Source organism: Caenorhabditis briggsae, assembly GCF_000004555.2.
Source record: "Caenorhabditis briggsae complete genome, chrIII, whole genome shotgun sequence".
Lineage (NCBI taxonomy): Eukaryota > Metazoa > Nematoda > Chromadorea > Rhabditida > Rhabditidae > Caenorhabditis > Caenorhabditis briggsae.
The window spans coordinates 2,366,326-2,377,767 of record NC_013490.2 but is presented as its reverse complement, the minus strand read 5'-3'; the positions used below and the strand labels follow the sequence as shown (position 1 = coordinate 2,377,767).

The following is an 11,442-nucleotide window of genomic DNA, read 5'->3' as shown; positions in this document are numbered from 1 at the left end:
TTTTTTGAAAAAAATCGAAAATTTTTCGTTTTTTCTGCTTTTTTAGTGTTAAATTCTGAAAATACTTTGAATTTTATTAATTTTTCAAGCATATTCTTAGAAAAATTTCCCATAAAAGTAGCTGAAAATTCAAATTTTTTCGATTTTTCGATTTTCCTTTTTTATCGATTTTCAGCATTCTTTCCGTTTCTTTTCTATTAAAATCGATTTTTTTGCATCTTTAAAATTTTTTCCAGTGTAGATATTTATCAAAATCCATAAAATCCCATCTGAAAATGCCTGAAAACCACCTAATAATTCCCGGAAATTGATTAAAAAATCGCAAGTCGTCAAGTCTGGCGCATTGCGGTCCGCAATGCGGTGTTTCACACGACTTAAAAACCACCGTATCCTTCCCTTTTTGGTTGATTTTTAGCTCGTTTTTTTCTAGTTTTTTAGCTTAAAAACGACTTTTTAGACTAAAATTCAACAAAAATCACAAAAAATCTCAATTTTCTCGATAAAAAACTCTTAAAAATGTAAAAAATTCGAATATTTCGAAAAAATTTTATTTTCAATTTTCAGGGTTAAAATGAAGTTTGACGACTTCCTATTCACCTATCTAGGTGAAATGGGAAAATATCAGAAAATTCAATTTTTGCTAGTTTGCCTGCCCACAATTGTTGTGTCAATGCACGCACTGTCATGGACATTTGCTTCGGTAGACACACCGTACAGGTACAGTAATCCCATTGGGATTTTTTCTCGAATTTTTGAATTTCCCGCCTTCCTAGATCCATCTAAAAAATGAAAAAAAAATGAAAAAAAAAATTTTTTCAAATTTTTTTGAAATTTTTTGAAAATTTCAAACATTTTGAATTTCCCGCCGGATCACACCAATAAAAAAATTTTCAGATGCCGTTTACCCTCCGATTTGCCTGAAAAAGAGCCCTACTACACGGATCTCCTAAATTTCACAAAATGTACCAACGAAGCAGACGGAAATGTACCAATTTCGGAATATGGAAAACCTGAGATTACTGTATGTGCCGATTTGGCGGAAATTTGAAAATTCAAAATTTCAAAAAATCTAATTTCAGTGCCACTACGATCGATGCCAACTTCCGAATAATAGTACATGTGCCAAACATATTTTCGATCATTCTAAGGTTGAATACACTGCTGTGCAGAGGGTGAGTGTTTGGTAGAGCGAGTTTACAAAAATTCAAATTTTGAAATTTTGAAAAAAAAATTTTCGAAATTTTTTTTTGAGATTTTTGAAATTTTTAAAAAAGTTTCTAGACCCAAATTTTGTGCTTTTTCTGAATTTAACACTGAAAAATTCGAAAATCGCTTCAAAAACTGGAAAATTAAAAAAAAAATTTTTTTGAAAATTTCAAAATTTTCCAAATTTTCCATTATTTTTGAGTTTCACCCCCACTAATTTTACAATTTTCAGTGGGAAATCACCTGTGATCGCTCGTGGATCAAGGCCACCATTCAAGCAGCCTACTACGTTGGCCAAATGGCCGGATCAATGACATTTGGAGTGCTCGGAGATCGAATTGGAAGAAAAAAAGTGTTCTTCCTGGCGATTTTGATCCAAATCACATGCGCCTATCTCATCGCATTCGCCCCTTACTGGTGGTTATATGCAATCGCCAGAGCTGGAACTGGCTTCTCTCATCCTGGAATATTTGTGATTGCCGTGGTGATTGGCATGGAATTAGTGGGGCCACAGTACCGAAAATTGGCTTCTGTCATCACTGGACTCTTTTTTGCACTTGGGCAGGTATGTACGAAAAAGAAAAAAAACAAAAAAAAATTATGCGTTCGGGGGGAATCGAACCCCCGTCGAATGCTTGGAAGGCATCCATGCTGACCATTACACCACGAACGCGCAGTGAGAGAGAAGGGGGGAAACGCGTAGATAAAGCGAGGGCGTGGCAGAGAGACGCAGAGAAAGGAGAGAGAGAGTGTGGAGGAGGGAGAGACGCAGAGTATGATTTTCGGTTTTTCGGCCATTTTCAGCGACTTTGAGTCATTTTTTCTCAATTTTTAAAGGTTTTTTCCAGGTCTTCCTTGGAATCGAAGCGATCTTCCTCACCAACTATCAAATCCTGCACATTGTCATCGCCTCGCCAGCCCTCCTCTTCCTGTCCTACTGGTGGCTGGTCCCAGAATCCGCACGATGGCTTGTATCCCAGAAACGATTCAAAGAAGCCGATGAGGTCCTCCAGAAAGCCGCAAAAGTCAACGGAGCAGTGTTGCCGGAGAATTGGTGGGAGCAATTGGATGATTCAACGACTACTACAACCTCTGAAAATGGTCCGGCAAGAAAACTAACTGGAGCGGATTTGTTTAAAACTCCGGAACTCCGAAAAAGAACTCTTGTGGTCTTCTTCCTTTGGCCTGTTATATCAATGGTTTATTATGGGATGGCAATGAAAGCAAATGTGCTCGGTGGAGATATTTATGTCAATTTCATTTTCGCTGCCTCCGTCGAGATCCCTGCACTATTCATTGTCTATCTCCTCATTGATAGAATCGGAAGACGGTATATCCTTGCTGGAGGTCTTTTTATCGCTGGAGCTTGCCTTTTGATCAATTGGATTATGGGAGATAATGTGCAATTATGGATGGCGATCACCCAGATGGCAGTCACTAAAGGATCGATCACTGGAGTCTACGCTGCGGTTTATACCTATTCTCCTGAACTATTTCCAACTGTTATTCGAAATACTGCAATGGGATTCTGCTCGACGATTGCCAGGGTTGGAGCCATTGCTGCTAGCTACATCTCGATGTGGATTGCTGAGCAGTTTGGAAAGGTCTTCATGATTATTCCATTTGGGATCATGGCGGTGTCTGCTGCAATTCTGACGCTTGTGTTTTTGCCGGAGACTATGGGAAAACCACTGCCAGAGAGTATTGAGGAGATTGAGGAAGGATCATCGTACCGCAGTTCACATGAGATGCAGCCGCTTTCAAAGTCTACTGAAGAAACCGCATAAAATTTTTAATTTTATCTCATAATTGCCTAATTATTCTCCTTTTTCCACTGGACCATTTTTCTAGCCAAAAGAGCTTCACTTATTTTTTTTTCTCATGTTGTCGGTAATAAAGAGTATTTAAATTTTTCATCAGCCATCTAAAAGTAAAATTTTATTCATTCGTTAATCGCGGTTTTTCTTGGATTCAGGGGGGAGGAGTTGATGATAAAAGAGATAAATACAAAAGACGGTGGCTAGTCGAAAGATTTTATTCGAACTAATAAATTTACTGAGGTTGAAGAAACCGCCGCCGCCCGCTTTCTTGTATGAGAAGAATTTAGACGATGAGGGCCCTCCGCCCCCTTTTAGAAAAAAAAAACAATCGGCTATAAAACAGAGCATTTAGAGAGCGAACAAGATCATGAAACCCATAGTCAAGCAGAACAGTCCCATGGCCTCAGAAAGAGCGAATCCGAGGATAGCGTACGAGAAGAGCTGTTGCTTGAGAGATGGGTTACGGGCGTATCCGATGACGAGGGCTCCGAAAACGTTTCCGATACCAGCTCCAGATCCAGCGACTCCGACGGTGGCGGCTCCAGCTCCGATGTACTTGGCAGCAGAGTCGATGTCCTTGCGGGCAACGGTGGTGCTGATCATGCGAGCAGCGACGGCGTTCTCCATGCGGAGAGCGAGTGGAGCTCTCGAGGCCTGTAAAAATGAAGTTTGGAAGTTATGATTTTTTTTTAACTAGAAAATGTTTCTAGTCCCCCAATTTTGGATCAGCGGAGAAAACTTGATTGGAGAATCGTGGAAACCGCTTGTACACGAAATGACTCCAAGGGGCTTCCGCCAATTCTCCAAATCGTTGATCTTCCGCCACAATTATCTGAGTTCTGCAAATTTCAAACTTACGAGGAGGGAGCGGGTGAGTGGGAGAGCAAGGCGCTGGCAGTACATGGCTGGACGAAAGTTCTTTACCTGGAAAAATAATTATTTAGAAAGAAAAACTGATATTTTTCGAGAAAGAAGCGAGAAAAATCAAAAAGGCCCATTTTCATTGAAAAATTCCTCTGAAGTCGCTAAAACCAGGGTTTTATACTGAAAATGAGCAAGATTCGAGCTCAAATTTGGGATTTTCAGCGAAAAATGGGGAAAAATTGAGAGTTCTGTGATTTTTAGCGGTATTTTAGTCGGAAACGCGGAGACAAGCGATGGCCGCCCATCTACGACGGGCAGCTCTACGGGCAGCTGGTCGCAGCGGGTCTCGCCGCGACGATGAGTACGGTGGGTGGGCGGAGCGTGGCTCGTTGCCAAGATTCTCGTTATGTCACTCCGCCGATTTCATCGATTTTCAGCGTTTTTTCGGGATTTTTGAAGTTCTATAGTGAAAAAAGGTGAAAATATTTGATTTTTAGGTAAAATTTTCTTGAAAATCGCCCTAAAACCTATAAATTTCGTGTTTTTTTTCGAATTTTTGTGATTTTTCCAATTTTAAAGCTTTTTTTCAGTGAATTTTAGGTTTTAAGCACGATTTTATCAATTTTTAACAGTTTTTTGAAGGTAGAACAGCTCAAAAAAAGACCTAGAAAATGATTTTTTTGGGTTTTTTTTGAAATTTTCTTCTTTTCGCTCAATTTCCCTCCAATTTTCCTCTATTTCTATACATTTTCCCTTCAGAAATGGAGCAAAACAACGCGATCCAGTGCGATCAGGAGGTTCAACCGGCCAAAGTGTACGGAGGCATCGAGGGACCAAACTCGCAGTACGTGAAACTGGTCAGCAGTGATAATCACGAGTTTATCATCAAAAGAGAGCTCGCGCTGACGTCTGGAACGATTCGGGCCATGCTTTCCGGCCCGGGAGTGTATGCAGAGAACGAGAGCAACGTCGTCTATTTCAGAGAGATTCCATCTCATGTTCTTCAGGTGCGGAGGGCTGAACAATAGGGCTTTTCAGCGTTAAAAAGCGGTCAAAAACCTGCGAAAATCGATGTTTGAGCTCTAAAATGCTCTAAAAACCGGGAGTCTTCTCTGAAAATTGCCCAGAAGCATTGTGGCTCAAAAAATTGACCTATCAAATTTCAAAAAAATAGCGTTTTCAGACTCAAAATATAACATTTTTCACTAATAAAAAACTCCAAAACTCGATTTTTCACCTCTAAAAACCCCTATTTTTTGCAGAAAATGTGTCAATACTTTGCGTACAAAAGTTCCTAAAATGTTGAAAAATGGCGATTCTTGGGTCAAAATTAATCGAAATACTGAATTTTTAGCTGGAAAACGCTCGAAAAATTGATTTTTCAGCTTCTAATTACCCTAGAAATCATGAAAAAATAATTTTGTCTCTAGAAAAACCTTTGGAACCTTTAAAAATCGAATTTACAAGGCGAATTTTAGAAGCTCAATTTTAACCATTTTTCAGACTAAATTTTCGGAAAATGTCGCTTTTTGGGTCTAAATTAGTCAAAATACTGCATTTTTAGCTGGAAAACGCTCGGAAAATTGATTTTTCAGCTTCTAATTACCCCAGAAAGATGAAAAAATAATTTTTTCTAGCGAGAAACCTTTGGAACCTTTAAAAATCGAATTTACAAGGCGAATTTTAGAAGTTCAATTTTAACCAATTTTCAGGCTAAATTTTCGGAAAATATCGCTTTTTGGGTCTAAATTAGTCGAAAAATGGCATTTTTCGCTTGAAAAACGATGAAAAACTTGCTTTTTAGCTCTAAAACCCTTCTAATTACCCCTAATTACCCCTAATTACCTCTAAAAACCCCAATTTTTTGCAGAAAGTGTGTCAATACTTTGCGTACAAAGTGCGCTACACCCACGCCGCAACCGAGATTCCAGAATTTCCGATTCCACCAGAGGTCGCTTTGGAACTCCTCATGGCCGCCAACTTTTTGGATTGCTAGGCCATGGATATCAAATTTCGCAATATTTTGCCCATTGTGACCCCCCTTATGACTCATTTCGTGTACACTGACTCCGCCCACTGTTTCCCCCCAGTATATTTGTTCATTTCCCATCGCTTCTACACACATTTCTTATCACATTTGTCTCTTTTTTTTAGTGAAAAAAAGGACGAACTGTCCGTACAAGTTTCGAGCAAAAATCGACTGAAAATTGACTGAAAATCAATGATTTTTTGGCTCGAAAATCGTAAAAATTGATCAAAATCATCATTTTTTCGGCTAAAAATTGCGAAATTTTGAGGTTTTTTGGCTCAAAAATCGTAGGATTTTGACTGAAATTCACTGAAAATTGCGAAATTTCGATTTTTAGGGTCGATTTTACGGTAAAATTATGGAAACATTAAAGAATTTCAACTGGAAGTCCTCCAAAAAACGCTGAAAATTACGCGTTTTTTAGCTTAAATTCGCTGGAAAAATTCTAAAAAAATTGTATTTTTAGTGATTTTTAGCTTAAAAATTAGTATTTTTAGTGCTAAAAATGTGCTTTTGAGCCGAAAAATGCGTGTTTTACCTTGAAAAAAACTCGGAATTTAGCAATTTTCAGGCTGAAAAATCAAGTTTTTCGCTCAAAAAATACCTTTTTTTCATCTTTTTTTTTCACTATTTCCCCGTTTTTGTACTTTTTCTCTTCCCCCATCTTCCATCGATTTTTCCCTCATATATTTTGTACTAAATTAATTCTCAAACTATATATGTATTTTTGGTACAAAAATTTCGAAAAAATGGCCACCGATCCATTGGTTTTAATACCTATTTTGCGTTGTTTTTTTGGATATTTTAGCATGAAAAACCCGAAAAATTGCTCCAAAAATCGTAATTTTCCCTCTAAACTACCTCAAAACTACTCTAAAAATCCTCAAAAAAGCTCGAAAAATCTCAGAAATCATGGCAACAGCGCAGGTGGTTTGTGGAGAGCCAGGAGACATCAAGGATCAACCGGGACACGAGACGTACTTCGCCAAACCCGAGCACTTTTTCCCGCATCTCACCGAAGACGGGAAGATTCCGACGGCTCAATTCTTGAGCGCCTGTCAGGGCATTTCTGATTTTGTTTGTACGTGAAGAATTGGATGAAATTTGGGTCCAAAAAGTCAATTTTGGGCTGAAAATGGCTGAAATTTGGGTCTGAAACGGGCCTTTTCAGCATAAAAAGCGAGAAATTTTGAAAGATTGCCCGACAATGCAATATTTTTTAGCTGAAAATCACAATATTTTTTAAAAGTTTTTAGAGCATTTTTTGATATTAAAACCTCGAAAAGCCCTGGAATTGGCTGAAAAATTCATTTGGCGCCCATTTTCCTCTCCAAAAATCCCAAAATTGACTATTTTTTTTCGCTACAAACTTGATATTTATGTCAAAATTTCTCATTTTCCGACACCTAAAATTCATGAAAATCACTGAAAAATTCAAATTTGGCGCCTATTTTTGTCCAAAATTCGCGAAAATCCCGATTTTTAGAATGGAAAAAAGAAAAATACAGAAAATTTTGAATTTGGCGCCTATTCCTCTCTGTCTCCAAATAGCCAAAAAATCTGAAATTTCCTATTTTCCGATCCAAAATTTAGTGAAAAATTCAAATTTGGCGCCCAATTTTTGCCCGAAATCCCCCCAAAAAAATTCGCCAAATGTTACAGCGTTCCTCGGGACGACATTCACACTGGTCCGTAAGGATATTCAAGGGAACGTTGACAAAGTACGTACGAGATTCGAGAAGGATCAAGAGGGACAGAAGTACCTTCAAGACTTGATTGATGCCGATTTGGCGGAGCACGGAGGCAAATTTGGAATCGCCACCGAGGGATTACTGTGGTTGAAGAGGTGAAAATAGAGGGGTTTTTAAGGCTGAAAATTGAACTTCTGGGTGTGAAAATGGAGTTTTTACACTGAAAATAGTCATTTTAGAGCTAAAAATGATGGAGGATGAAGTCGTTGCAAAACGAATTTTTAGTCGCAAAATCTCGGAATTTTAACACAGAAATGTAGGCGTTTCAGCTGAAAATGAAGCATTTTGAAGCGGAAAATCGAGAAATTCCAGCCAAAAATAACAGTTTTAGAGCTAGAAAAGAGGAAATTTGAGGAGAAAATTGGGCGTTTTTTAGAGCTGAACTCAATTTTTAGTCGAGAAAAATCCGAATTTTGAGACTGAAAAATTGGCATTTTAGAGCTGAAAATGAGCACATTTTGAAGCGAAAATTAGTATTTTCCGAATTTTTTGTCAATTTTCAGCCGAAACCCCCCTCTCATTTTTCATTTCCAGAGGACTTCAATTCATGCTGGAACTGCTTTCCGAGATGGTCGCCGCCTATAACAATGGACAACCACATGCGAAGACGGAGGATTTGAGTGCGGCAGTGGCCACGGCCTACGCGAAATCACTCAAAAGACACCATGGATTCATTGCCAAACAGGCGTTTAAGGTACAAGAATTTTGATGGGAAATTGGGCTGAAATAGCTGAAAATAAGATAAAAATAGCTGAAAATGAAAAACAAACTAGTGAGATTGCTTTGAAAAGATGAAAATGGCTGAAAATAGACAGAAAATGAGCAAAAATAGGTCGAAATAGACAAAAAATGACTAGAAAATGAGCTAAAAATGGCTGAAAACATACTAAAAATAGACAAAATATGACTTAAAATAGACACCAAATGAGCCAAAAATGGCAGAAAATAGACCAAAAATAGCCTGAAAATCAGCTAAAAATGGCTGAAAATATGCTTAAAATGACTGGAAAATGACTTAAAATGGCTTAAAACAGCTGAAGATGACAATAAAATTACTGAATTTTTGGCTGAAATTTGGCTGAAAAAGGCTTAAAATAGACGAAAAATGACTGCAATTGAGCTAAAAATGGCTTAACAATAGCTTAAAATGAGCTAAAATAGCTGAAAATGGCTGGAAATAGACCGAAAATAGCCTGAAAATTAGCTAAAAATGACATAAAAATGGCTGAAAATCAACTAAAAACACGCCCCCATTTTCCCTGTTTTTCACTGAAAATTGTAGTCTTCTTTGGCTATTTTTTCTCTTGTTTTTTTGTAGTTTTTGTAGTCTTTTTTATCTGAAAAATTCTTGCGAAAATTCTAGAAATGCTGACGAATTTCAGCTATTTTTGCTCTAAAAAACTTGAATTTTATAGCATTTTTCGAGCTATTTTCTGTCCTAAAATTCGATTTTCAAGACAAAGGGAAATCTGAATTTATTGCATTTTTTTTGGATATTTTTAGTCTAAAAACACCCAGTTTTGGCCGAAAAATCGCGATTTTCAGCTTTTTTGAAGCCTGGCAAATACGATTTTTGAGCTTATTTTTCCGAATTTTCAACAGATTTTTTCAATTTTTGGGGGTCATTTTTCAGCCCAAAAAACTCTATTTTTGCAGGTAGTGACAATTTTTTGGGGTCATTTTTTCAGCCAAAAATCCACATTTCAAGCTATTATTCAATCATTTTTTCCATGATTTTTGAGGTCATTTTCAGTCAATTTTTAGCTAGAAAAAATGGATTTTCAGCTAATTTCATGTATTTTCAGTTAATAAAACCCCGATTTTTGGGTCTTTTTTCATCATTTTCTGTCCTAAAAATCGGAATTTTGAGCTATTTTCAACCGATTTTAGTCATTTTTTCAGCCATTTTCAGCCAATTCTCCAGCCAAAAACTTATTGTTTGCAGGTAGTGACAATGGCTGTCCCGTATCGTCATACAATCCTAAAAGCGGTCGCTCTGGGACAAGAAGGCCTCGACGACGTCTGCATTCATCATATTCAGTGTCATTTGGATAATTTCCGGCTGAATGTCAAAACTCTCGTCGATTATTACATTTCCAAGAGCCTCGATACCCCCGATCCGTAGATTTTTATCGATTTTTCGACATTTTTAGCTCTAAAATCCTCATTTTACCTACTGTTTTTTGACCATTTTTAGCTCAAAAAAGGCCTAAAATTTGAATTTTTCGCACTTTTTTTCGCCATTTTTATTGTAAAAATTCCCCATTAAAAAAAAAAGTTTTATGTGATTTTTATTTATTTTTCTCCTCCTTTTTTCAGCTGAAATTCTGAGCTATTTTCAGCCCAAATTTTCGAATTTTGACTCTCAAAAATCGATATTTTTGGCTGAAAATTAAAGATTTTATCGTTTTATATTGTATAAAAATCTTTAATTTTTCCTTTTCTTTCCATTTTTTCAAATTTCCAAAAAATACGAAAAAAAAGCGTTGAAATATTTTTTTCTTCTGTAATTTTCAGCCAAATTTTCAGCCAAATCGTCTGAAATTTCAGATTTTTTCAGCGAAAATGCCATTTCGCCTGTTTCGCACATTTTTGAATAACGAAAAGACGATTCAGCAGGTGGGAATTTTTGAAAATTTGGAAAAAAAAACATAAAACTTCAAAATTTTGAAAAAATTAGTTCGATTTTTCAACTGAAAATTCAAATTTCGCGATGTTTTTTTTGTTTGGAAAAATTCTCTATCCTCTTTTCAACGGTTTTTTGGCAGTTTTTGACCCGAAAATTCAAATTTCCCGCTCATTTTCCCCCGGGAAATGGCAAAAATTCCAATTTTCAGCTCTCGGAATCAGTTCCAGTCCGTTTGGCAGCCAAGGCGATCGTTCGCGGCATGAAACAGGTCGAATCGAGGGTCGATAAACTGGATGTTGGCAAAAAAATCGATAAATTCAAGGCGATTTACGAGGAGGAGTATCAGAAGGCAATTAAGAAGTAATTAGGCTTAATTGATTGGATTTTTTGCTTTTTTGCCATTTTTCTGTACAAAAATATTCACATTTTAGCGATTTTTGAGCTCAAAAAATCGATTTTTTTGCCATTTTTAAACTGGTTTTTTCATATGTTCTAGCTAAAAAATCAGATTTTTTCTCAAAAAATTCTTATTCACACAATAATAAAAAAAAGGACATTTTCTAAACAAAAATTTCTCTGAATAGGGGGGCCAAAAATCGATTTTCTGCTCATTGGAATCCTCCATTCTTGGGTTTGTATCCCAATTTGTGAGCAACACCTCCGTAGACTGGGCTCTCGTCGAAGGCGACCATTCTGGAGGCGTTCACGTCGCGTGGAGCTTTGGAGACCTGGAAATTTGGGAATTTTTAGGTTGGAAATGATCGAAAAATGTGATTTTCGATCTAGCCGAACCGCGACGCAGGGGGTCAAATTTCAAAGTTGACCCCGAAACTAGTCGTGTTCGGGCTTGTTTTGAAGCTCTTGTCGAGCTGAGCAATGTTTGAGAAGTTGGAATTCGAGATTTGAGAAAATCAGAAAGTTATGAGCAATTTCAGATTTTCAGAAAAACCGTTAAATTGCTCATAACTTTCTCATTTTCTGAAATTTCGATCTCCAACCAATATATTCTGCTTCTACTGAACAAAAGCTTCAAAATGAGCCCAAACACGACTAGTCTAGCTTAATTTTGAATTTTGATCTTGCCGAACCGCGACGCAACCGCTACGCATAGGTCAAAACTCAAAATTGAGGGAAACTAGTCGT

The 11,442-nt window shown here is 37.2% G+C and overlaps 6 protein-coding genes and 1 non-coding gene across 7 annotated transcripts in view; 4 read left to right on the top strand and 3 right to left on the bottom strand.

Annotated features, from left to right (window-relative positions):
• Positions 1 to 571: 571 nt before the first annotated feature.
• Positions 572 to 2,993, top strand: CBG11705 (the record flags this gene model as incomplete). The annotated part of the gene is made up of 5 exons (XM_002640916.1): positions 572 to 717; positions 895 to 1,021; positions 1,080 to 1,172; positions 1,439 to 1,771; positions 2,055 to 2,993. 5 exons carry the CDS (start codon positions 572 to 574, stop codon positions 2,991 to 2,993), a joined length of 1,638 nt encoding a protein of 545 aa, XP_002640962.1.
• CBG28587 lies at positions 1,808 to 1,879 on the bottom strand. The gene has a single exon. It is a non-coding gene (tRNA).
• Positions 2,994 to 3,374: 381 nt separating the features above from the next.
• On the bottom strand, positions 3,375 to 3,929 carry CBG11706 (the record flags this gene model as incomplete). Its single annotated transcript, XM_002640917.1, has 2 exons — positions 3,375 to 3,680; positions 3,885 to 3,929. 2 exons carry the CDS (start codon positions 3,927 to 3,929, stop codon positions 3,375 to 3,377), a joined length of 351 nt encoding a protein of 116 aa, XP_002640963.1.
• Positions 3,930 to 4,651: 722 nt separating this feature from the next.
• On the top strand, positions 4,652 to 5,886 carry Cbr-elc-1 (the record flags this gene model as incomplete). Its single annotated transcript, XM_002640918.1, has 2 exons — positions 4,652 to 4,897; positions 5,761 to 5,886. The coding sequence occupies 2 exons, from the start codon at positions 4,652 to 4,654 to the stop codon at positions 5,884 to 5,886; spliced, it is 372 nt and encodes a 123-aa protein (XP_002640964.1).
• Positions 5,887 to 6,831: 945 nt separating this feature from the next.
• On the top strand, positions 6,832 to 9,795 carry CBG11708 (the record flags this gene model as incomplete). Its single annotated transcript, XM_002640919.1, has 4 exons — positions 6,832 to 7,000; positions 7,582 to 7,765; positions 8,205 to 8,364; positions 9,616 to 9,795. The coding sequence occupies 4 exons, from the start codon at positions 6,832 to 6,834 to the stop codon at positions 9,793 to 9,795; spliced, it is 693 nt and encodes a 230-aa protein (XP_002640965.1).
• Positions 9,796 to 10,235: 440 nt separating this feature from the next.
• Positions 10,236 to 10,663, top strand: CBG11709 (the record flags this gene model as incomplete). Its single annotated transcript, XM_002640920.1, has 2 exons — positions 10,236 to 10,289; positions 10,508 to 10,663. 2 exons carry the CDS (start codon positions 10,236 to 10,238, stop codon positions 10,661 to 10,663), a joined length of 210 nt encoding a protein of 69 aa, XP_002640966.1.
• Positions 10,664 to 10,907: 244 nt separating this feature from the next.
• Positions 10,908 to 11,442, bottom strand: part of CBG11710 — a gene marked incomplete at both ends in the record, with an annotated part of 2,033 nt that continues 1,498 nt past the window's right edge. The window contains one exon of the mRNA XM_045243468.1: positions 10,908 to 11,027. Coding sequence (XP_045094657.1) covers positions 10,908 to 11,027 — 120 coding nt within the window. The remainder of the gene's footprint in view (positions 11,028 to 11,442) is intronic.